Below are 25,828 nucleotides of genomic sequence, written 5' to 3'. Positions count from 1 at the left end.
AAAAATATTGTTTTTTGTCAATCTAAATATTCTCCCTAATAACCTTGACAATACTCATTAATAACACGCAATCATAAGTTTAACAAAAATGCACAAATGATGGTCTAATGATAAGATCATCTTTATTGAGTTGATCCAATGCGCACTTACAATCTTAAAATGATCGTTTATAACCTTAAAATATAAGTGATAACTTATAAATTTAAAATGACTAATTATTACCTTAAAGTGCAGTTATAGTTTAAAATGATCACATTTTATACACTTAAAATGATTACTTGTCATTTTAAACTGATCATTTACAATATTGAAGTGAATGCTTTTTATAGTTTTAAAGTGATCACTTATAACCTTAAAATGATCACTTATAAATAAAAGTGATAAATTAGAAAAATTAATTGACCATATAGATACATTTCATAGTGAAACAGTCTCATACAATAATTGTTGTAAGTTTACGGGAAACTTGTGATCCAATGATTGAATCCAATTGATCACCACAAGCTCAATAATCATAAGAATTACATTTCATTAATTCAATTGATTAGTTTAATCATATGCATTAAACAACAAACTCACTTATGGAATTTCTTAGCTACCCATCATCATTTACAAAAGGAATCACCTACCCCATCCCAAAATCACTCATCTACTTATCTAAAATAGACCCTTAAAATGAGTTATTTTCCGCTACATATCTAATCAAGTATACACAAAATATAGTCAATGAAAGTTAACAAGCATCAGCAAGTTGCTTCTTCAAGTTAAGCACCTCTAAAGCATAAGAAGCTAACCGATCCTTTAATTTAGTGGCAGCTTCCTCGAATTTCTTGTGCATGATTTCCTGCTCATCAGTCGCCTTCTTGTACCTCTCTCGGAGCGCATCTAATATAGCTTGCATTGATCGGAGTCGCATTCGCTGTTTCGTTCTCTCGATGTTCTCCTTGACTTTATCCTAATGAGAGTTTATCAAAGAAGGATTAAAGAGAATCTCACAGTAAATGCTGTGAAATAATTTGACAGTATATACAAACACAAAGATAACAAGCCTTGAAAGCAATTAGAAACAGGGTTAATCAAAATACAAAAACATGTTTAATCAACTTAATAATGATAGTTCTAAACATTATAGAGATTGAATATAGTAGGAGTTTAGCCTTTATTATTATTGCAATTAGTATTATGAACTGAGGTCTTACTTTTCACTAGGATTTGTTTGGTTGTTTGTAAAACATTTTTGAAAGTAGATTTTCTATGTTTGGTTGCTTACAAGAAAAGTAGGGGGGAAGTAAAATGGAAAAGGAGAGAAGATGAGGTATGGGAGGGGAGAAAGAGGAGCACGACTACGCTACGAATTGACAGGCGAAGCTTAGGGTGTGTTTAGCAAATGACCTTTCGGTTAGCTTTTTGGCTGGTTTTTGGCATATGGCAACTGGCTTTTGAACCAATTGAAAATTTAACTTGTAAGCCAAAACCAAAAAGCTACCTTGATTAGGTTTTTCATTGGGTTTTGACATTTTGACCCACTTTAAATCTAATAACAGCTAATAATCAAAAAAAAATTAACAAATATGTCCAAAGAGTTGGCTTAAATAAGTAAATAACCGACTTGAAACTTTTAACAACCAACAAAAACGTCACTATTATCAACTAGTCAAACAAGCCAATAACCAAGACATCCAATTGTTAAACACCCCCTAAATGTAGCTTTCATATCTTACAAAAAGTGGAATATTGTTGCCCCAGGGAAATAAGTCTCCTTTTAGAAACAAAACAGAGAAGAAAAAGCAAACTCCTATTAACCTTAAAATTGTTTTCCTCCCAAAACACCAATAGAAGTTGATGTGCTAATGCAGCAAATAACAGTATATTAGCAAAGATTAGAAACGTATGACGGAACTGATTTAAGCCCTCCTCTCGTTTATATCAGTAATTTACAGATGATAGCAAATAAAAACATTGCAACCAAAAGGAAGGTGTGCGAAAATAAATCAGGAAGCGAAAATCAGGTTCTTATGCACAAACACACTAAAACAGAAATCCTACTCTTGAAGCACTCACCACACGCATCGTTTGTTCCAGTTCAGCTAATCTCCTTGAAAGCTGTTCTGCTTCATGTTGTGCTGTAAATAACTGCAAGTAAAACAATCTTAGGGTCTGGCATCCATAAATATAGACTTATACTTCTAATATTTATCAGACACTCCCTTCGTCTCATTGAGTTTGCTACATATCTTTTGAAAAGCTCGCCTAGGCAACTAAAATGCTGCAAAATCAATGAAACGGAGGGAATATAGCAGAAGGAAATGATCGATATCACCTTCTCATCATAATTTTGTCCCATAAGTTTGATATCTATCTCATTTTCCAGCATCTTAGCGATTTGTGCTTTCATTTTGTCCCTCTCTTCTACCATAAATTGGAGCTCACGTTTGCAATTCTATTTTAAACAGATAAAGAATTCACACTTCCAAGTAAAAATGTATTACCCTTTGAAAAATTAATACATTTTTAGACCAGGTAACATCAACTAACCTGCAAGTCATTAGACAAATTTGCATCTTGCTCCTGTTCTTTTATTCGACATAATAGATCTCCTTGTTCTTTTTTAAGATTAGCCAGCTCTGCCTCAGTCCTTTTCAATTCTTCACATTTGAGACCATGCTGCGAAGATAAAGCATCAAGCTTTGACTTGAACAGCTGAGCAAGAGAGATATATTTTGCCGGTATTAGGAAATGTGATATCACATAATATTTGAAAACGTTTAGCTTTAGAAGTAAAACTTGAATAAAACAAGGAACGAACTTCTTCATGATCGCCCTTCTCAGACACTACAACTTCAAGAGCGTGTTTTAGTTGATTGATCTCTGTTAGCTTCTCCATGCTGCAAAAAATATTTATAAAACCACATGGGTGAATTTCTTTACATGTTAAAAAGACAGCTGAAAGTGCCATGCATAAGCTGAATCTGCATCAAGCATTGCACCCCTCTTGTGTATATGAATTAAACATAACAGGTTTTACATATTGTTTATTATTTAGCTTTTTCTCTTTAACGAGATCTCAAAGTGGTATTTTATTCAGTGATGAATATTAGTCTATTTCATAGTTTGTGGAGGATGATATGTAAATTATGCAAAAAAAGGAAGTCGGATACTCTTTAAAAAAAGAAAACTAAAGTTTGTATAGAATTTGCAAGGTGATTGATGAAAGTGAACTCCTTTTCGTGGTGTTCTATGATGGTGGCGAACAGGTAATGACTGGAAAACTTAAACTGCAATGGCGAATTCACAGGACAAGATTCAGACCTGCATCTCATCTTTGACTCTGCATGCTCCTCTGCATATTTCAGGCTCTGTTGTAGAGCCTCATATTCCTTCTTCAACGATATCATTTCATTTTGCACCTAAAGAAGATAAATTTATCATTAGATTGAGCTTACATGGTCTACGAACAAAATAAATTTAATATCAGGTCAGATTCAAAACTGAAAAACACATGAATGAACCAAGGCCATTTGCTTTTCAAGTTGACTTGAAAAACATAGTTGAAAACCTTGACAAGATTTAGACAACATTCAAAACTTACCCTTTCTAGCTCATTAGATAATGAAGTGATCTCGTCATTATATACATTTGCTTTTTCTTTGATAGCTTCAACAGAAGCTTTTTCCTTTGCTGACCACACTGCCCTTTCCTCCTCCAATTCTAAGAGGCTATTTGTAAGTTGCTGAAAATTAAGATACGCTGTTGGGTGAAAGTGTAAAGAAGAGAAAAGTAAGTTCTGATTATTTAAGGTGCAATTTGAAACAAACTACCATTGCTAGCTCTTCCTTTTCCTCAACCAAAAGATTAATCTGGCTTTCCAAATTCTGGTTGGAGCTCTCAGATTTCTCGAGCTTCAATCTCTGATCAGAAGAAGACAAACGCCTTTCAGAACATCATCAAAGGCTTTCATAAACATGCAAAAGTAGTGAGTAACAAAACCATAACATGCAAACATATAATGGTTTGACACAAGAAGCTTACGAGATCCAAGAGCTCTTCTTGCAATGCATTTAAATCAGAGCTTGACGCATCAAATTTTTCAGAAAGCATCTCAATTTCAGAACTCAAACTTTCATTTGTAGCAAGTAGTTTTTCCTTTTCTTGATTTGCAGCAGCAAGCTCCTCTTCGAGAGAAGCAATAGTAGTTTCCATTTCAAAAGCAAGAACTTCCAGCTTTTTGTAATCATCCTAAATACCACGTGAAGCAGACATTTAGAATATGAACAGCATAATTAGATCAGAGCACATATTTTTATGCTTAAAGAGCAAGTAACTTGCAAATTTTTATAAATAGCCTAGTTAGCCAAGCAAATTGCATTACCATAGTTCAGTCATTCTATGCATATTGCAGGTAAAAGTTACACAAGCAAGAACTTCCAGCTTCTGTAACCATTTAAGTACCAAGTACAGTAAAAAATTCAAGACATGGACAGCATAAATGGATCAGAGCACATTACACATTAATTTAGTTGCTCCAAAAATATGTTAATCTTAAAACAAAAAACAATCTAGTCTCAAAGAAATTTGCATTACCAATATTCATAGTGGAAAATTTTGAATAATATTTTTTAGATGTTGAATGTTGATCAACGCAATTTACACAGCCCAACACCATTGACATGGTTTAATTTACATATACTGTAGGAGGTTTCTTTACCTGCAGAGTCTGTTGCATGATATTTTCTTGACCCTTTATCCTTTTGGAATCAATGGCTCTGGAGCGATCAACACAAGACTCACGCTTTCTACCAGCAAGGGAATCTCGTTTGCTTAAATCACGCTCAAGAAAAGCCTTCTGACTATGCAGTTTTTTAATCTCTCTATCAGCATTAGCTCTCTCACCCTGCTCACGAAAAAGCACATCACCTAGGTGTGAAGAAAAGCTGGATGCTAATACAAAATACAACTCAAGGGGATAGCTCATAACCTCAAGTCTAGTTTTCTCTTGCATGACATTTTTAAGCTTAGACTCAGTCTCTTTCAACTTGGCCTTGGTTTTCTCAAGATCTTTCCTCAATGATTCCTTTTCTCTAGACAAGGAAGAAGATGACAAGGAATAGACTTCCTTTTCAAGAAATTCAATATTAAATAGCAGTTCTGATTTTTCTGCATCATACTGCTCCGAGAGATCCTGACACAAGAAAGAACGATTTCATGGAGGAACAAAACACACTTCCACAACAGAGACTATAAAAAGTTAAAAACAGAAGCTACTACCATAAGTGCTTTTTCAGAGTCCTGGGACTTTATACGCACACCATCCAGCTGTTCCTGAAGATCGGTAGATTGATTCTTTAACATAACCTGCATCTCACCAAAACAGAATTCTGTTAGAATCTGCTGAAGCAGAAATCCGTCATAACTCATTACTTAGATCTTAATGCTGCTTTGAGCTAACTCACCTTCTCATTCTCAAGTTCAACTATTTTATTTTTCAAACTACTGATTAGCTTTCCATGATCATTAACAATTGATCTCTGTAATCTGGTGCTCTCACATATATCAGATTTCAAATTCTGCAAAAAGAAAGCAAATCAAACTTTCCAATAACTAATGAAATATAAGATGTAAGAGAAACTCTAATAACTAATGAAGGATTCTTAAAAGCTTTGCCAATGGTATACTTTTGTAACATGTATAATTGAATAGAATAAATCAAGAAGTACATACAGATAATTCTTTTAGTGCATAAGAATGGCCCTGTAAAAGTTCTTCAGTGACTGATGAGATGTATTCTGAAAAAGGACTCAAGCTTTGTACTTCTTCACATATTTGTTGAACCTCCAATAAAAGCTCTGATGTTGAGTTTAAATTGCTTTCCTGATTAATATATGATACCCAAAATTCTCAACTAAATAGAAATAACAAAGCAAAACCCATATAGCAATCTGAATTTTCAAAGGTGAGCAACAATACTTAGATATTTCTAAGAATTAAAAAAATTGTTAAATCATGACAGAGATGTAGAAGTGAAAAATATCTACCTCCATTGATTCAGCATTTCTTAGACGCAATTCACTGCGTGCCTCCAAGGCCTCCTGTTTTGCAGTCTGGAGCTCTTCATAAAGCTAAGAATTTTAATGAAAACCAATATTCATGCATAAAAGTATATCAAAATACTGGAAATATCTAATTGTAAAGCACAAAACCAACTGAATATAATAGGGAAAATGCAAGCAGCCAAAAGAAAAGGAAACCCAGAGTAAAAAAGGGGCAGAGTATGCAAAGTTCAAACAGAAAAGGATCAATACAAGTTTTGAGAGTGGCGCTTTTGGTTGTTCTGTGCTACTAAATTTCAAATACATAATGTAGACCTAATCAACTGAACAATCATTACAACACGAGTTTTCATCAATCATGAACACCTTTTTAACTTCCGAGTTCTGACTCATGATATCACTATCACCACCACGATGAGAGACGCATTATGATCAGACCAAAGATTAACAGTTTACAGAATTAGTTGAAAATATCTAAGCTGCATTGCTGAAATGAGAATTTTCATTCAGTGAAACTATTAGTTTCTCACCAGCAATCTACAATTACATAAACAACAGAACTTCATAGCTCCATGCTACACAATCCTTCCAATGACAGGAATAAATATGTATGCACAGCATAACCAAACTAGGAGGCTTTTGATTCCCTTTCTCATGTACAGGAAGAGATAAAATCTCAGAATTAAGAAACTAATCAAATATTTAATTAAGGACAAAGAAAACTAAAACATAGTTACCTCATCACATTTTTTGGCAGCAAAAGTATTCTGTTTTTTTGCAAAATCGACAACGCTTTCTAAGTTCTGTTCACTTGATAGTTTTTCCACTTCCAACACCTTAATCTGAATGAATGCATCAAAAAGGTAAAAATACACACAATATTCAAGTTGTAAATATGTGGCAAAGAAGAAACACGACAAACTTTTAAAGCTGTTATATCAGAAGCGTAATGAGGTCTTGTAAGTTGGTCATATAACAGGAAGAGGTTCAAACGTGGGGAGTTATATCAGAAAATAGCTCAAGTCACAGGTCTATATTCAATGAAGTAGCTTACAAGAAAGATTACCTGTTCTCTTAGCTGTTCAATCAAATTTGTAGCATCTGTATCTAATGACTGGGTACTATTATCACGACATTGAGAAGTGTCATCTGGACAAGTGGAATGGTCCAGGTTCTCAGCACAGGCTTCGGACAGAGTTCTTTTCAAACAGTCAAATTGTACTTCATACATGATCCTCTGCATATAAAGTCAGGAAGAACCACACATTAATTGTTAATTCTCTTCAGTTTAGTAACAAATGGACAAAGGTAAAATTAAGACCTGAATTTCAGATTTTACGAAAAGATCCTCGTACGCTGCTTGCAATTCATGTAACTCATGGTTCTCCTAGAAAAGATATTGAAGTTGCCAATTATAAGTGGTTCAGCCAAAGGGTGGATGTTTTATCAAAACAGAAATTTTTATCACTATAATACAAACCATAGGCAAGGATGTTTTCTTTTGTGGCATTTTTCTCCTGCTAGTGACATTGAGCAGGGTACATGGGTCGGGAAGCACACAATCACCTGAATTGTTTTTATCATTATTTTCTTTGGATTTGCTAGAGACATCACCTACAGCTTCACTTTCAGTCACAAGTTCTTCAAAAGGAATAAGAGGTCTTTGATCACACTCTTGTCTCGTTATACTAGATGCCCTTGAATCCAACATGTGAGATGCCTAGTGTAACAAAATCATTCAATCATTCAATAGATTTAAAAGCAAGATCTTTCAATAAGTAATTAAAGCAGTGGCATGACCATCAAAAAGGGAAACATAGCAAAAACAAGTCAAACATACAAACAATTCTAAAAAAATGATCATGTCCCCATATTGACCTTCAACAACAAAAGGGTTTCCACAAGTGAAGGGATCTGAGACATCAAGACTGACCATAAATGCACATGCAGCTACAGGATCCCAACTCTGAGCTAGGTCAAGAAGAGCACAAAAATGTGTTTAAATTAAAATAGAAGCATGAAATATTATTCTCTTTTTCGTGCTCTTTTCATCTTCCCCCAAGTAGTGAATGAAAAGTCACATCCTTGTACCCTACACATCTATTTGTTCAAAAACTTTTCTATATGGACTTGGAAACAGCCACCAGAAAAAACAAACAACCCCTGCATACTACTTTTTAACACCAATGTTGCAAAAGTAACAACTCAGAAAGTTGTTAAACATGAATATTAACTATCGCCCCAACAAGTGAATGTCTTGAGCTCACCAGTCTTCACCTCTTCTCACCTCTCTTACAGCACACGGTTTTCCGTAGTCTAGAATAAAGAAATGAGACATTGGATTATTTAAGTAATTTAAAAGCCACTATAAATGTATGCAATCCAACCAAAAAAAGCACAAGCAGGCCACAAAAATTTTGGAACAGAGTACATATAAAGTCTTAATACCTTCATTCCGTGCCCAAAATTCAAACATATTCATTTCCAAATGAAATGTAACATAAACATATTCATTTCCAAATGAAATGTAACATATTGCCTATGCCCCATGAATAGCAGAGTCCAAAACATCAAGCAATTTCCACATTAGGGTCACAATTTCAAACACATTGTCACAGATTTGTCCATGAAGCAGATTTCCAAAAAATGAGCAACATTATCTCAAGTATCATCAAATCAGACTAATTAAATTGTAACTGAAATATAACCGTCAATACATGGTATATAATTCTGTCTTGTGTACAAGTCAAATTTTGCAGTAATTTACATACTTCTCCAGCAGCCTCCCGTGTGACTTTTCCAGGGCACCATGTATCCCGCCGCTTGTCCTGGGAAATCAAAGACCACAATAATATAAGTAAATAAAACTCAAGGAAAAAGCTAAAAAAAATTGTAGGCAAAAAAATTCTGTCAGAAATAGCACCAATGAGAATAGTAACAAACACCAAGACACATCGAGTACACCATAGCAACTGCAGATGCATAACAGATCATGGATACGACAATGTACATAAATGCAGAAGCCTTGATTCCAACAGATTAAGAATATAATGCAAATGTTGATGTCTCAGTCTCGCAGATTCAGACCCCCAACAGAATACATTTAATGTCAAGCAACAGCTGTTGACTATCTGATAGAAACACATCATATGCTGATAGAATAGCATTATACATATGAAATGTTAGTACCTAACATAATGATACAAAACAGCTGGAGAACAGGACGCTCTTTTTGATCTGAGTAAAAAATCACAAGAAAAGTATCTTTTAGCAGCATTATTGGCAAAAGACTTCAAGTTTTTGTTTTTGACTGTAATTTATTATTATGATGATGATAATTTTACATTATTGCATGATATCTTGTTTGAAAGTTATTAGGAATTTGATCTGCATAAACTAGCATCTGAAACTAGAGAAATGGAACACAGAAAATTCACTTTTAAAAGCAGAAAATTCTCCAGCAAAAGTAAGCCTAGATTTTTAGATTTTCACTTTTAAAACCAGAAATTTCTCCAGCCTGTGGTTATATATTCTAAAGTTCAGTAAATAAGATGATACAACACCAGCAATTTTTGCTAGAGAGCAAGGTGAAACCAGAAGTTATGATATTGCTGCCAATAAGAATATGCTTGCTTCAAAGAAAACCTCACCAATTAGAAAGCATGTCATTTAGAAAAAGCATACCTTTTTAGGGTGATCACGAATTTCATCCCTGTTTGAGTATAATACCATAGAACTCAAGTTCTTGATTTTCTTTGCCTGTTGTTCAAGCATCTTCTCACGCTCCACTTGTGCTCTTTTCTCCTCTTCCAGCTCCAGAGCTATTCGCTCTCTTTCTAACTCAGTCTGCATGGCCAAACATTACAATATCCTACCTTAGATAAAAGCAATAGTATTTGTCACCCGTGCTTGAACATGAAACTATAACATCAAACCTGTAATAATGTGTTCCTTAAGTTAAGAATTTCTTCTTCAAGATGTTCTGATGGAGAAGCCTAAATAAACAGACCATTGAATCTTTAAAAAAGCCGTGTTCTTAAATAATAAATAAATAACTGAATTTAAGAAACGAATATTCACAAAATGATAACCTGCAATTTAGCACGAAGCTGCTCAATTTCTTTTTTCTGCCGCTTCAGTAAGGCAGCATCTGTTAAGATCTGGCAAATAACATTAGCCATTAGGTTAAAGATTAATACCCATGATGTCTTGAAGAACACGAAACTTGATGTGTAAGCAGCTTATGCATTAACAAAATATACTGCAATTTGCGAAAGTATAATAGACCGAATAAACACCTCATTAACATGTGCACAGTTAGTGACTTGTAATGCCCTGCTAGCAAACTGAAGACTACTTTTGGTCTCATCTGCGTGAATCTGCAACAGCAACTAACAATTTTAGACACAAGAAACCAAAATGCAACTGGATAATTAAACAGAAAGTTCTAACCTGTGCGAGAGTGATATTGCAAATTATAGCTGTATTAGCATTTCCTCCAAGGGAAGGTTGCAGGATACGCGTAAGCTTGCTATCTCGGTAAGGAACATGACCGCTGTCTCACATTCAGAAAGACAATTATTGGACCTTCAGTTTCAAAATAAAAGCAATACAACCATAAAATTAAATTCAGCAATAAAGAGGACCATACCCTTGACTCTCAGCACCTTCACTGAGCTTTTTTATGACAGTTCCGAGAGTCATCAAGCTTTTATTAATATGAGAACCTTCTTTCAAGCGTACACCTTCTGCTCCTGTTTTCGCAGCACGTTCTGAACCAGCAAGATCAACTAGATTCTGAGACATTAATAATGTTCATTACAAGAAAAGTCAAAACAGCACTACAAGAGGCGGTTAAAGAAAAAGTTCAACACGAAAATTTCGGAAATCAGATTGAATTATGATATTAGAATTCCTCATACCAAAACAGAGACACGGACAGCATCACAAGAGTCGCTAGACTCTTCATCTCCTGATTTATCACGACTCTCAATTATCTAAAACAAGAAATAGTGAGACCAACAGATGTACAAAAATATGAAAAGCTATTTATAAGAGTCAGAGCAATACCATACGAAATATTGTATGAGATCTGCTACTATACAGGTTCATATTAGTTTCTCCAATGTGCCGATGAGCTGCAAAAAGGATTCTCAGTTAGAAGACATACATCAATTTTTCCCAATCATACAGGGATCCAAAGAGACAAGAACAAAGAAGACCATACATTCTCCGAATTCCATAAGATCAAGGACCTGATCGGGTGAGGCAACAATTTCTTCACGCAAACCAGCTACATATATTCCCCGCTGCCAAATAATATTTACCTTCAGGCTTCAAGTCATCTAATATACTCAAACATAAAATTTAATGCAACGTGCAAACATTAAACCAGTAAAAAAGAAATCGAAGTTACATCAAGGCTTTCATGAATCTGCAGTCTTCTGTGTTCAGGAACCAACAGGTCATTGATCTCTTCATTATAAATCTCCAAATAGGACATCCGCAAAAGAAACTCCCGGTCAGGAACCTTCAGAGAAGAAAACACATCAGATTGTAGACTTCTGATATGGTAAGTATAGCAATTAAATCAGCTTAACTTTTACACAGATAAGAATATAGCAATGGCAACAACCAGAAATAAGAGCAATTTTCTTTCAATACCAACAACAGATGTTCAAAAGAATACAACCTCAAAGATTGGAGGCTCGCTACGCCTCGAGCACAGAGGATATAGAATTAACGGGCCTACCTCATGAATTATATCAAACAACTCCCTAACAGCAAGAGGGATGACTCCTGGTTCACTAGAAGATCCTCGCATCGTATGCGTTTTCCCACTATTTGTTTGCCCATATGCAAATACAGTGCCTACAAATGAGAGTAAGGTATCAGTCACATAATTCAAAGATCACGGTTCAAATCAAAGTAAAAACTAAAGCAAAGGAGTCACATTACTCCTACCATTTCACAATATTACCCTTTTAACTAACTTTTCCATTTCAAATTCTTTCTGAATATGCAATATTGTCACTTTAAAACAGTAATGAAATGTAACTACCAAGTCTTTGATAGTGCCCCAATAGTAATATGTAATATGTATAAACTTAAAAGACAAATATTAAAAAAATGATGAGTCATTATTACAATCTAGTGTTTCTTTATTCACTATATGTTTCATTGTAGAATTCATTATTCACCTAAAATGGCTTAAGATTCATGTTGCAATTCGCAACAGGGTAACAAATTAGTTAACACACTGCTATCCACCTCTCAATAGTCATTAATATCATAATAATTTCTATAATACACCCAGACCAAAGATTCCTAAACAACAATACTTTTACCAAAATAGTCACCTTTTCTTGAACAAGAAACATTATTGCAATCAATATGCTAAAGCCAACAAAAAAATGTATTTTTAGTTCAAATTTAATTCCATTCTCAATCATTTCTCTAAAAACAGCACCTTTCGTTATGTGTTTTAAAAAGTGCACCAAAGGCGTGCCTAGGGGTAAGGCGCTAAAAGGCGACCACTTAAACGACTCCTTTAGTCAAGTTGTAACACCGACAGGAGGCTCTTAAAAGACGTGTCTTTTTGCACCTCGCACGCCTCGTGCGCTCGCGTATGCCAGATGTGCATTGATAATATTGAACGGAAAGTAAAAATATACCTCCTATCTTTGCCATAAAGCAAAAATATTGATTGAGAAACAGAATAGCAAAAATAACCTTGAAGTGTCATCATCTTCACTAGCCGACGTGTGATTCTGATTTAGATTATAAGTGTTTGTTTAAGTGTGTCACAAAACATTTCAAGCATCAAGAACCATTGTTTTCTTTCTCTGCCTTTGTCTTTGTGTTAGTTTTTATTTCTTTTGTTAATTTAAGACTATGTTATCGACTTATCTGATTATCGTATGACTTTATGTGCTAAAGTAGTGTTTAGCTGACTTATATGTTATTATAATATGAATTTCAGGTTGTTTTAACTTTTAAGTATTAAATATGTTCTAAAATTAATTTGGAACTTTTAAGAGAAATTGTGTGTTCGCATACAAAAAGTTAGTGCCTTCCCCTTGCGCCACAGAAAAAGGACCTTTTGCGCCTCGGTGCGCCTCACGCCTCTTAAAACTAAGTTTTCATTGCATTACAATCCCTCTACATTTAGCTTTTATTTGAGGGCAGTTTATCAACAAGTATACCATTATCAATCGTTAAATCATGTGTACTTCTCGTTAATGTAAAGTTGTTTGAACCTCCAGATTTGCCTAGGATGACGCCACTTAATGCCGCTGGGGCAATTAACTACGCCTTAACCCAATTAACTATAAATCAAGATAGTTACCAAAGTTGTCACTTTTTCGACAACAAGAAACTGTATTCAATAGCTTGAAATGAAAAAAACATGTATTTTTAACTCAAATGTAAGCCCATCCTCAATCATTTCACTAAAAATCTTACCTTTCATACAGTCTCTCCAACTTCAAAACTATAAAGCAATGTCCAAATTACAAATTCATACAGATTTACAGTATAAAATCCCCACTGAAATAACCTTTTGTTTGAAGGCATTTTTTTCAACAATTATGCCATGTAAAATTAAATCTTTAAATTTTTCAGCTCCCAAATCAAAACCCAGCAAACAAAAGTTACATTTAGGACATCTTTCGACAATCATACCATTTTTATACAAACCTTAAATGTTTTTGAGCTCCATAATTAAAATTCAACAACATACCATTTCTAAGTCAACCCTTAATTTCTCAGCTGCCAAATTGAAACCCAGCAAAAATTCACATTTCAAACAAAAAAAAAAAAAAAAAAAAAAAAAAAAAAAAAAAGCTAAGAAGATAGAAGATAAAACCATTGAATCCGGAAACAGCTGCAGAAACAATTTCCTGAGTACGAGCTTCATAAACCTCCTTAGTCTTACACTCTTCTCCAAAAACCTTGTCTGCAATAAAATCAACCCTATAAACCCAAAAACCGAATTTCAAACTTGCTAAAACTTAAAATACTACGACTAAAGATAGGAAAAATACCAAAGTCGAACTTAGAAGAGGAATTAAGAAAAGAAATGGAGTTGCCGGAAATTTTCCAAGGACTTGATTTAGCGTCTTCGGTAGAAAGGGGCCTCGCCCTAACAGTTACATAAATTCTTTCCATTTCAGCTGATTTTGATCCAATAATTGTTATCTTCTACCAACAAAATTAGGGTTTGTCGACGATTTTTTCTCTCCTCTATGTGAAATTGAAGTTACACGAATTCAGTGAAAGATTGAAGGTTGAAGAAGATTATTTTTGGGCTCAATTGCATCTTCCCGCCTTTTATCTGACCGAACGTATATTCAAATAACAAAGAACTACTATACTTTAAATTATAAAAAACTACATCCTTTTACAAAAAAAATATCTAATTTAATTTTTTTCCAAAAAATTATCTTATATAATATAATTGTTTTCAAAATACTACCACTTAATGTCAACCGTTAGTTGACCGTCAACTTATGTATTGACCTAGCATGTGTGTTGTAGAAATACACAAGAAAGACATTGATGTTTTTGAACAAGGGAGAAGGATTTTACAGAGATTATTTCTTGATAGAAAACTTGATTCTATCAAATACAAAGCATATGCTTGAAGAACAAAGAGAAGCATACATCCTTATATACTAACAAAATAATCAAAGAATTTGTTGAGGTGTTATTTGGGTAAAGACCCAAATACCCTTATATACTAAAATCCCCCCTCAACCTAGGGAGCATGAGTATCATGAATCCCTAGCTTGCTCAATAGATGATTGTGTTGAGGAGAAGGAAGAGCTTTAGTAAAGAGATCAGCTAACTGTTCTTGAGAAGGGGTATACATGAGTTCGATGAGACCTTTCATAACCTTGTCTCTAGTGAAATGATAGTCAAGTTCTACATGTTTGGTTCTTTCATGCAATATTGGATTCTTTCCAAGTTGTATGGCTGACTGATTGTCACATTTGAGTGCTATTGGTAACAAATCTTTGATGCCTAGTTCTTGGAGTAACCTTACTAACCAAGTTATTTCAGAAGAAGCAGCTGCCATAGCTCTGTATTCTGCTTCTGAGCAAGATCTAGACACTGTATTTTGCTTATTAGATTTCCAAGAAATAGGTGACTAACCAAGGAGCATGATATAACCAGTAATAGATCTTCTGGTATTAGGGCAGGAAGCCCAATCAGAGTCTGAATAAGCATGAAGGGTGAGTTGAGGTGTTGCTTGCAGTAGAATTCCTTGCCCTGAAGTATGATTAAGATACCTAAGTACATGTATAAGTGCATGAACATGAGGTAATCTGGGCTGTTGAAGAAACTGACTGAGGGCTTGTACAGAGAATGAGAGATCTGGTCTTGTGTGAGTGAGAAAATTTAGTTTTTCAACAAGACATTTGTAGTGACTAGGGTCTGAATACACCTCTCCTTCATCATTGAGCAGCTTGACATTAGCTGGTAAGGGAGTTTTAGTAGCCTTACTAGTGTCAAAACCACATTCTGCAAGTATTTCTTTGGTGAATTTCTGCTGAGTGAGAACTATACCCTCTGTAACATAGGACACTTCTATTCCAAGAAAATAATTGAGGTGTCCTAAGTCTTTAATGCTGAATATGTGATGTAAATGTAATTTGAGATCTTTTATAGCATGCTCATTGTTGCCAGTGATGATGATATCATCAACATACACAACTATAACTATGAAGTCCTTTGCACAGTCTTTGATGAAAAGAGAATAATCATTTATAGATTGATGAAACCCTTTATGTAGAAGTTCCATGGTGAGTCTAGCAAACCACTGCCGAGAAGCTTGTTTAAGACCATATAAAGATTTATATAATTTGCAGACTAAGTTATTGGGATTAGAAACTCCCTTTGGAGCCTTCATGTACACCTCTTCATGCAATTCTCCATGAAGAAAGGCGTTATTGATGTCCAGCTGATGTAGTGTCCAATTTTTGCTAGCTGCAAGTGCTATGAGGCATCTTACTGTAGTCATCTTTATAACTGGTGAGAAGGTTTCGATGTAGTCTACACCATACCTTTGTGAGAACCCTTTTGCCACTAGTTTGGCCTTTAGTCTTTCAACATTCCCATCAGCTTTCAATTTAACTTTGTAAATCCATTTACTTCCTATAGGTTTTTTACCTTTGGGAAGTGGAACAAGACTCCATGTTTTATTACCTTCTAATGCTTCAATTTCCTTGTGCATTGCAGCTATCCATCCTGGGTCCTTGGCTGCTTCTTCATAGTTTACTGGTTCAGTGACCTTATCAAGCACTTGAATATGTTCCTGAGCTTTTGATGGTAGAAATGAAAATTCCACTAAATTACACCAATGAGACATCTAAGAAGAAAGAGAGCAAACATAAAAATTTAGGTAAGAAGGTGGCTTATGTTGTCTTGTAGATTGTCTGAGATTAGAGGTTATGGTTGTTGGTTGGGGGTGAGAAATAGGTGGGTCAGAATTTTGTGTAATGTCAAGATTGATGTTTGAATATGTGGTTTCTGTTTGACTGACATTTTTTGAAGAGGTGTCAAGTTCTGAGTTTTCATAAGAGAGAGTGAAAGGATCAAGAGCAGAGGAAAATAATGTAGGTTGAATTTCAGTGTGAGCAGGAAGGAAAATAGGTAGTGGTTTATGTGGTGTGGAAGAATAATGAAAGGGTAAATGATTCTCATGAAAAGTGACATCTCTAGATATTATGATTTTATGAGTCTGCAAGTTCAGAAGTTTGTAAGCCTTTTGGTTAGATGGATACCCTAAGAACACACAGCTTGTAGCTCTTTGATCAAATTTGTTTCTATGAGATTTTAGGGTAGAGACAAAACAAAGACAACTAAACACTCTTAAGTGTTTTAATGAAGGTTTCTTTCCAAACAGTTTCTCATAGGGTGATATGAAAGCAATGCTGCTGAGCCCTATCCTATTGATCAGATGACATGCACACAACAAACATTCCCCCCCAAAACTTTTCTGGAAGATTGGATTGAAAATACAAACTCCTGGCTGTTTCCAACAAGTGGCTATGCTTTCTCTCAGCAACTCCATTTTGTTGGGGAGTTTCAGCACAAGTTCTTTGGTGCAAAACACCATTTTTTAAGTAGAATTTTAACATATCACCTTCACATAGTTCCTTAGCATTATCTGATCTAACGGTGCCAATATGCACATTAAACTGATTCTGTACAAAAGCAGCAAAGTTATTAACAACAACAACCACATCATTTTTGTGTTTTAGTAAAAATATCCAAGTGTGCCTTGAGTAATCATCCACAATAGTTAGGAACATACAACATTTGTCATGAGTCAAAACCTTAAATGGTCCCCATACATCAATATGAAGTAACACTAGTGGAAAAAAACGTATTTGCTGCTAATCATTTGCCGCGGTTTATGTACATACGCAGCAATAAGTAGGAAAAAGAATTAGAAAAAATAAAGAAAACATTAATTGCTGCGGTTTTGGGACTTAACCGCAGCAAATACGTATGAGCAGCTTCAATTGCTGCGGTTAGGTATATGCCCGCAGCAAAAAATCACATTTAATTGCTCCGGTTCTTCATTACCCGCAGCAAATAACCCTTATTCAATAACCTTTAAAATTCATCAGCATTAATTGTTGCGGTTTATCTTATTGACTGCAGCAAATAGGGTTTCAAAATGGCGCCTTGCATTTGCTCTAACGTTTATATTTTCATAATATAACCCTTAAGCTTCTGTTTCATTCTTCAAAACAAACACTCAAAACAAACGCACGCACAGCAGTTCTTCAAACATACGCACAACAGTTCTTCTGTTTCATTCATAAACTATAATTCTTCAAACTTCATCTTCTTCAAACATCATCGAACATTATCAAACTTTCCAGAATTCTTCAAACCCTTAATCTTCTTCAAACATCGAACATCATCATCTTCTTCAAACAGCCGTTCCATTCCAGAATTCTCTCAAACTTCTCTTGTTCATTATCAAACTTCAAACATCGAACATTCTTCAAAACATTCTTCAAACTTCAAACTTCATTATCGAACATTCTTATATTGTTCTTCAAGGTATTATTTTTTCAAGCTTAATTTAAATTCTTCAACTTCATTATGTTTTAGGGATTTAGTTTTTTTATACTAATTTTTTTTTATTGTATAGGTTATACTAACCCACCAAAACCCACGAAATTCAAGGTATCATTTTCATTTTGATTTTGTAAGTTAGGTTTAAATTTGTCATACTTTATGAATGTATATGTTGTTGTTGTTTTTAAGTTTTAAATTTATCATATATATCATGGTTTGTTATATTTTTAAGTAGTTTCTTCATTTTATTTATCAATGTGTGTGTTTTTTATGTTTTAAATTTATCATAATTTATTTCTAGTTTGTAAATTAGGTTTAATTAGCGTTGTTTATGGTTAAATGAATGAATGAGTTGTTGATATGAATGTTAATTAGTTGTCCAAGTTTATGAATGTGATTTTATTTTTATTTTTTTTATATGAATATTATTAATTATAGTTACTATAATAAACATCATTTGGATAGTGTTAAATGAACATTGTGTTATTATTTGGATTAATTAGTGTTAAATGAATGATTATTACTTAATTTTGTGGTTATTTAGAGTTCGTTAAGTATATATGTTTAAAAGTTGTGTATTAGTTTTGTTTTGAATCAATTAATCACACTAATTAGGATGACAAACGATCGTTCTTGGATGTATGGAAGCATTGAATCGTCGGAATTTAATTAAATATATTATTGGTAAAATCTAATGTTTCTATATTAATAGCTTTTATTTTTTAATATTATAATATAGGTTTTAAACGACATTCCGAGGGAAACACGCGCTTTGAGAAGTGAAGAGATGCGCGAATTAAAAGACAAGATTGCCGTGTATCTTGCTAATATTTGTCCTTGATAAATTGTAATTACTATTGATTATTTTTTATAGTTTATTTAATGTATATATATATATATATGTACGTACATATTATATTATATATATATACGAGCGAGAGTTTATTATTACAAAGAGATTAATGTTGATTATCTGTGATTATCATTGGATTAATCACTGTTATTACATTGTAATATTATTGCATTATTATAAGGATTAAACGGAAAAAGAAAAAAAAAAGACACTTATTGCTGCGGTTTTAGCCCATGACCGCAGCAAATAACACCCATTATTTGCTGCGGTTTTAGCCCATGACCGCAGCAAATAATGCTCTTATTTGCTGCGGTTTTGAACCGCAGCATTTAAAGTAGGACATTTTGCTGCTATCACTATTGCTGGGGGCCAAAACCGTAGCAAATAATGGCAAAAAAACCGCAGCAAACGAGGTTTTTTCCACTAGTGTAACTCAAAACATCTAGTGGATCTTATGGTACTGATAGGGAAATGTTTTCTACTTTGTCTTGCCTTAGGGCATATATGACATATGATTTCTTCTTTCATAGGAACATTATTAAAACTACTATTTATAGACTGCATTTTTGAGAAAGGTATGTGACCCAATCTTAAATGCCAAAGCTTGAAGTCTTCAATTGAGTCTGCTGTGCAAGTAACCACTCCTGTTTCCTTTGTTTCATTTGAATTGACAGCATATAAACCATTGTGTATTTCACCAAGAACTAGGAAATCTTCTGAGAATGATCCTGTAGTAAACACTTATCATGAGTGAATACTACTTTGCATTTCATGTCTTTGCATAACTTGTGTGTGGATATTAAGTTGTATTTAAAATCAGGTACATGCTTAACATCTTTGAGCAGAATTCCATTATCCAATTTAACTTCTCCTATATGCTCAATTTTTACTTTCTTACCATTTGCAATATAAATAGTATTAGGTATACTTCTGTTTTCGCAAAAACATGTAAACTGATCCAGATTAGCACACACATAATCTGTTGCTCCAGAATCCACAATCCACTTCGTGTTAGAAGATGAGAGTAAGCAAGTACCTGTATGTTTGTCAGTAAGTGCAATTGTTGCTGTATTAGCATGAACAGGCATATGTGCGTGATTATTTGAGTGAACCCCAGATGATGATGACTATGTCTTGCTATCCTTTTGCTGTTCATTTAGCCATTGTATGTACTGCTGGTACTGATTATTTGAGATAGTGACTTCATCATCAGTTGTATCATCAATGAGTGCCACGTGTGCTGCTCTCTTGCCTTTGAACTTTGGATGTCCGGGTGGAAATCCTTTCAACTCCCAGCAGTTTTCTTTATTATGACCTTTTTTATGGCAGTAAGTGCATTGCATAGCACCATTCATGAATCCATTAAGCTTCCTTTGAGTGACACCTCCTTGATAAGGCCTTGGAAAACTTCCAAGATTGATATGAGATTGAGAAGTATTCTGTTGAAAATGTGGTTTCTTGAATTCTGGTCTTCTATTGAAATTTCCAGCAAATGCCATTGGTTGATCATTTTGTGAAGAAATTTTTGTTATACTCTATTGCTTTTCTTCTTGAATGATCAATCTGTAGGCTAGAGCAATGTTAGGTAAGGGTTGCATCATTAGAATATTGGTCCTAATATTGGCAAATTTTGGATTAAGTCTCATTAAGAAATACACAATCCTTTCACCTTCTTGAGCTTTTAAAAATTTCTGAGTTAAATTGCAAGAACATTTGTTGCAGCTGCATACTGGAATAGGATTAATTCCATTGATTTGATCCCACAGAGCCTTCATTTTTGTGAAAAATTCTGCAACAGACATTGAAGAAGTCTGATATAGTTCAGCTAAATTCTGTTGAAGTGTGAAAAAGCTGTGGTCCTGAACTTTGATCATATCTTTCTTCTAGGTCTTTCCAGATCTCTCTTGCAGTAGAGAAGTATAACACACTCCTTGAGATCGATGCATCTAGTGAATTAAGCAGGTAAGAAATGATGAGATTATTACATCTTTCCCATGCTTTGAAATCAAGATCTGTAGTTTGAGGTTTTTCAAGATTTCCATCAACAAAACATAATTTATTCTTGGCTGCTAAAGCAATGACCATACTTCTTTTCCATTCACCATAATTTTCACCAGCAAACTTTTCATACACTAGAGACACACCAGGATTCTCATTAGGATGAATGAAGAACACACTACTAGGATCTTGTGTTTTAGGTAGTTTTTCCAAAGACATTGTTGGATATAAAGGCTGAATGAATTAAATGAAACACCAGCAAACAAATATTCAATTTCTATTGAGGTTTATCAATTGTCGATTCTTAGGTTTCAGAACAACAGCAACAATGATCAAAGATTCTACTTGAAATTTTCAACAAGAATCAACAATTTCAACAAATTGAACAAAGATTAAAGACAGAAATTCCACAAGGATCAATTTCCCTGACCAAATTGCCGACCACAAATATAACTCTTATTTTTAGGGTTTGCTGTACCAGAAGATTCTTTTCAATTAAAGATTCAATCACTTGAATGATCAAGTTATATTTTTCGGAATCAGTATTTATCCGTTCTTTTCCAAATTGAAGCAAGAAGAACAAGCTGTTGAACTAGCTATGGCAGAGGCGAGTTTGAATGTGAGAATTTGTCGAGTGAATCGTTCGCAATTGAAGAAAGAATGTTTGCTGTATAATCGGAATCGACATGCTTTCGGATGGATCATCGCCCGCTCTGATACCATGTAGAAATACACAAGAAAGACATTGATGTTTTTGAACAAGGGAGAAAGATTTTACAGAGATTATTTCTTGATAGAAAACTTGATTCTATCAAATACAAAGCATATGCTTGAAGAACAAAGAGAAGCATACATCCTTATATACTAACAAAATAATCAAAGAATTTGCTGAGGTGTTATTTGAGTAAAGACCCAAATACCCTTATATACTAACATGTGTGGCACGAGAATTCACTAAATGTGTCATTTCCTCCATTTAAATCAAAGCAATTATAGCTGAGAAAATGAATTTTAAAAATCTTAATGGAGTACTTACATGTATCCATCTCCAATTAATTTTTCCATTAATTTTTCCGATTCCAATATAAACATTCCCTCCCCATCACTATTCTCCCCATTTTTCATCACACAAATATTATCATTTTCAGTATCAATCAATTAAACCTACCTATTTACCCCTTTGGAATCTCACCCATGTTATTTTCAACCTTTTCTAAACTTTTATTTTCTAATTAAACTCCATTATTTCCCGTTCATTTACATCCCACCATTTCTTCTTTCCTTCTAACTTAACAATTGCCTTCGAATTTTGGGTTTTCTACCCTAATTTTCAAAGAGAATGTCGAAAAGAAGAGCACATTGGATTTTTGGTTTTTGTTTGAGAATGTAATGGTGAGAATGGGTGTGGTTGTGTCCAAAGAAGGTTGAATCAGGAAAGAGAAAAGTCTTTTGGTTTTTATGACATAAAATAAAAGAATATTGTAAAAAGAGGAAAAAAATTAAAAATCAAGAATGTTGATTCATGAGAAGAAAGAAAAAAAAATTATTTAAATACTCTATGTCGATTTCAGTTGTAATTCAACAATCCGATTTCATCAATTGGTGGGTCCCCGGCCAGAACCACACGTGCAAGTTTCCCTTCCTCGATGTCGATATCCATGAAATCTGATTCTTCAAAAATGGTGGATTTTTCAGTAGATAGTGATGGAGATAAAACTAAATCAAGAATGTATGATATTCAGCGAAATTAGTAATTTGATGGAGAGAGAAAAATAAAGGTTTAGAAATGGTGGATTTCCATTGATGAGAAACCAATCTAAGAGTTGGGTGAGAAGTGATTAATACTCTTAAGAGACATTTCATCGCTAAGTCGTGTGGTAAGCCAAGAACCAATTCGTTAATGGAGGAATAAAATTGAAAAAATTTAAATGTTGATTGAATTGTAGCTGTGAGTGAAGAGTAATCTTTCTCCATGAACAGTGAGAGAAGCAACGAGTCACATGCCACACACATACCAAGTCAACACACAACTTAACGGTCAACTAATAGTTGACGTTAAGTAGTAGTGTTTTTAAAACAATTATGACATACAAGGTAGTTATTTGCAAAAAAAAAAAAAAAATTAGATTAGGTATTTTGCAAAATGTCCTATAGATTAGGTAGTTTTTTATAGTTTTTGTTCTTTTTATACAAAATTGTTTTTCAATTAATCTTTGACCAAGTTTTTCCTATTTTTTTCCTTTTAGTCTTTCTAGTAAAATTTGGTAGGTATTTTTTTGTTAAAAAAAATAGTTCTCTATTTGATTTGCACCTTTTGTATAAAAATATAAAATTAATATATAATTGTTGAATAAGATAAATAACAAGTGAATACAAAAATAAGTGAATCAATTAAAAAAAGATTAAATTTATAAATGAGATTAAAAGAAAATTGTGAAAATTAGTACTTTTTTAGTTCCTTAAAGAATTTCCTATTTGCCAATTTGGGGTGTTCAATTTGTTGTTCAACAAAGAATCTTTCTATTTTTATGACAAATTATGGACAAAAATAGCCTTGTTTATTCTCATTTTAATATTTTAATAATGTTTATGATTTCCACATATATTTCACTAATTTTATTTTAACATTTTTATACTCTTTATGGTCCATACATGTTTCTCATTAACTTTATAAAAATATTTTTTATTAATTGTGGTTTCATTTTTTTTTTTTGGCAATTAAGAGAAATATATTAACTTCAAAAAAACCTTTTACAACCTAAGTTAAAAAATAAAAAAAATAAAAAAATAAAAAAAAATAAAAACTTCTCAAACACAAAAGGAAGCACCAAAAGCCAAAACAAACATGCCAAAATAAAACACCAAAAAGCCAATAACTAACCTAAATAATAAGACTAGCCTTCCAAGGATCATCTAGCCTAAAAGCTACATAAAAAAATGACATTCTTAGCTACATGACGTGGTTTCATATTTTTTCCATTAACTTTCTTTTAATATTTTTCAATATATTTATGTTCCCCACATTTTCTCCATCAATTTTATTATTAATAAAATAATATATTCACTACATATAAGATTTCATTTTTCTTAATTTCTGTTGACATTTATGATGGAAACTTCATTAAAAAACGGATTGTTTTAAATAAAGAGTGCAAACTGCAAACAAATGAAACAACTCTAAATAGAACGTACTACCCCCATTCTCCCACCCAATTAATAATATTTGTTATTTTAATTTGTCCTACTTATTTTACATTATTTTTTAAATTTCAACTTTTTTATAATTTTATCAATATATTTTAATTTTATTTTAATTTAATCCACTCAATCTACCCTCTCTTTTGAGAGGTTACATCTTCTCTACTTTGAAGTGCTTTGTAGCTTACACAAAATTACTGTCATGTATAATTTGGTTGTTTTATTCTCGCTCACAAATCCAATCTCCTTAATTTATTGGTGCAGCTTCTTTACTATGAGATAAAATATACGGATATTTCATGATATACCACTGAGTTTCTTCAAAATTCACCATATACCACACAAAATGTTCTAATTCACCATATATCATTGAGTTTTCGTCCGTTAGCACAGAATACCATCAATGACAACTGCCGTTAGTGTGCCGTTTGTGGTAACTGGTAAATTAATAATTCACCATATACCATTTACTTTTTTTTATTTGCGTCAAATACCATCAGCAGCAGCATACTGTTGAAGAAGCAATGCTTCCTCCTCGGCCTAAATGGCAACTTTATCAGCTAATATAAAAGTTCACCAAAAAGCCTCTATATATCTCTGTATTTAGCAACTAAGATACACATCTGAAATTAATTTAGCAAACCCACATCGAAGAGAATTGTATTCATTTCTCTTAAATTGTAGACTACTAGAACTAGATGCCTACAGCCAAAATATGCATCCGTTCAACTCAACTCAATGAAGCTTATTGGACATTTATGGTCGTTATAGTTTCATTCTTGCATTTCATACTCTCAAAAGCAAGAAAAGCAGACTATAAGTACTCTTTCAATTAGTTCGAACAGTAAGTACAGTAAAGTGAACAATTGCATCATAATATAGTCCAAGACTCATCATAAATTGATTAGTCAGCTTCATTACAAGAGCATAATGCACCACAACAACTTCATCATTCAACTTCACGTAACTCAAATTTCTGATTTCCGACAGAAAGTTGCTGACCAGGCGACCTTCCAGCTGCTTTCTTGTGCTCTTTCCAAAGTTGATAATGGTCACTAAGAGTCTTGGTAGCAAGTTCCTAGTGTAGAGATTCCATTTCTACCCTTGGTGGCACAAGATACCATGAAACACGACTTGGCTAAGGCGTGCTAGGTCAACTGGTCAGAACATTTCTGAAATTTTGTTCTGTTTTTTTTAGGCACTCCTGACGACTGGTTGACCTTCTCAGTTATCTTCAGTGGATTGTCCATGAAGTATAGCAACGTTCTTGGGCCAAGGCATGAAGGTCCATGTACCAAGATTCCATTTTCATCTTCCATGGCCTCTGAGTCTCTCCTGGTTGGTCTAGGCAAGGTCTGCAAGGTAGGCTGCTTGACAGTTGTCGTCTGATCCTGCTGTGTGGTTACTTTGAGTTCTAAGTTCTCTTCTTCTGTTGCTGGATTAGTGTTCATGCTTGAATTTGATTCTAAAACTTGCTCTTCATCCATATTGCTTATGTGAGTCATCATTGAACCATCCCAATATGGTTCATTGCTCTATATATAGGAGGCCGTTCACCAACCTGAAAATCAAGAAACAAGTTCTTGAAGCTTGTTTCTGTGCATTGTTGGGAAATCATTCAAGGCATCATTGT

The 25,828-nt window shown here is 33.7% G+C and overlaps 1 protein-coding gene across 4 annotated transcripts; it reads right to left on the bottom strand.

Moving 5' to 3' along the window:
* Positions 1-444: 444 nt before the first annotated feature.
* Positions 445-14,671, bottom strand: LOC130827234 (kinesin-like protein KIN-7O). Of its 4 annotated transcripts, none has more exons than XM_057692900.1 (33): positions 14,093-14,671; positions 13,915-14,004; positions 11,800-11,918; positions 11,464-11,577; positions 11,275-11,356; positions 11,118-11,185; positions 10,970-11,044; positions 10,699-10,844; positions 10,500-10,602; positions 10,346-10,426; positions 10,139-10,207; positions 9,983-10,042; positions 9,732-9,893; positions 8,765-8,875; positions 7,528-7,767; positions 7,369-7,434; positions 7,114-7,284; positions 6,785-6,889; positions 6,033-6,116; positions 5,719-5,868; positions 5,451-5,564; positions 5,266-5,352; positions 4,976-5,179; positions 4,706-4,891; positions 4,030-4,236; positions 3,819-3,908; positions 3,590-3,730; positions 3,310-3,407; positions 2,807-2,885; positions 2,536-2,700; positions 2,321-2,440; positions 2,062-2,133; positions 445-955 (listed from the first exon to the last, which is right to left on the bottom strand). In XM_057692900.1, exons 1-33 carry the CDS (start codon positions 14,214-14,216, stop codon positions 734-736), a joined length of 4,005 nt encoding a protein of 1,334 aa, XP_057548883.1. In that variant the 5' UTR covers positions 14,217-14,671; the 3' UTR covers positions 445-733. The 4 variants fall into 4 exon arrangements, with proteins under 4 accessions (XP_057548883.1, XP_057548891.1, XP_057548898.1 ...); XM_057692908.1 differs by having other exon boundaries at positions 8,819-8,875; XM_057692915.1 differs by lacking the exon at positions 2,321-2,440.
* Positions 14,672-25,828: the final 11,157 nt, after the last annotated feature.

The sequence above is a fragment of the Amaranthus tricolor genome, chromosome 1 (assembly GCF_026212465.1).
Source record: "Amaranthus tricolor cultivar Red isolate AtriRed21 chromosome 1, ASM2621246v1, whole genome shotgun sequence".
In the NCBI taxonomy this organism is placed as follows: domain Eukaryota; kingdom Viridiplantae; phylum Streptophyta; class Magnoliopsida; order Caryophyllales; family Amaranthaceae; genus Amaranthus; species Amaranthus tricolor.
This window is presented reverse-complemented; position numbering and strand designations above follow the sequence as displayed.

What these genes read in the sequence shown, in the direction of transcription:
- LOC130827234 (XM_057692900.1), bottom strand. Translation starts at nt 14,216, where the DNA reads ATGGAAAGAATTTATGTAACTGTTAGGGCGAGGCCCCTTTCTACCGAA. An exon ending in TTGAACTTGAGAATGAGAAG is followed by an intron (nt 5,353 to 5,450) that starts GTGAGTTAGCTC and finishes GGTGAGATGCAG; the next exon opens with GTTATGTTAAAGAATCAATC. An exon ending in TGGAACAAACGATGCGTGTG is followed by an intron (nt 956 to 2,061) that starts GTGAGTGCTTCA and finishes AACTCTCATTAG; the next exon opens with GATAAAGTCAAGGAGAACAT.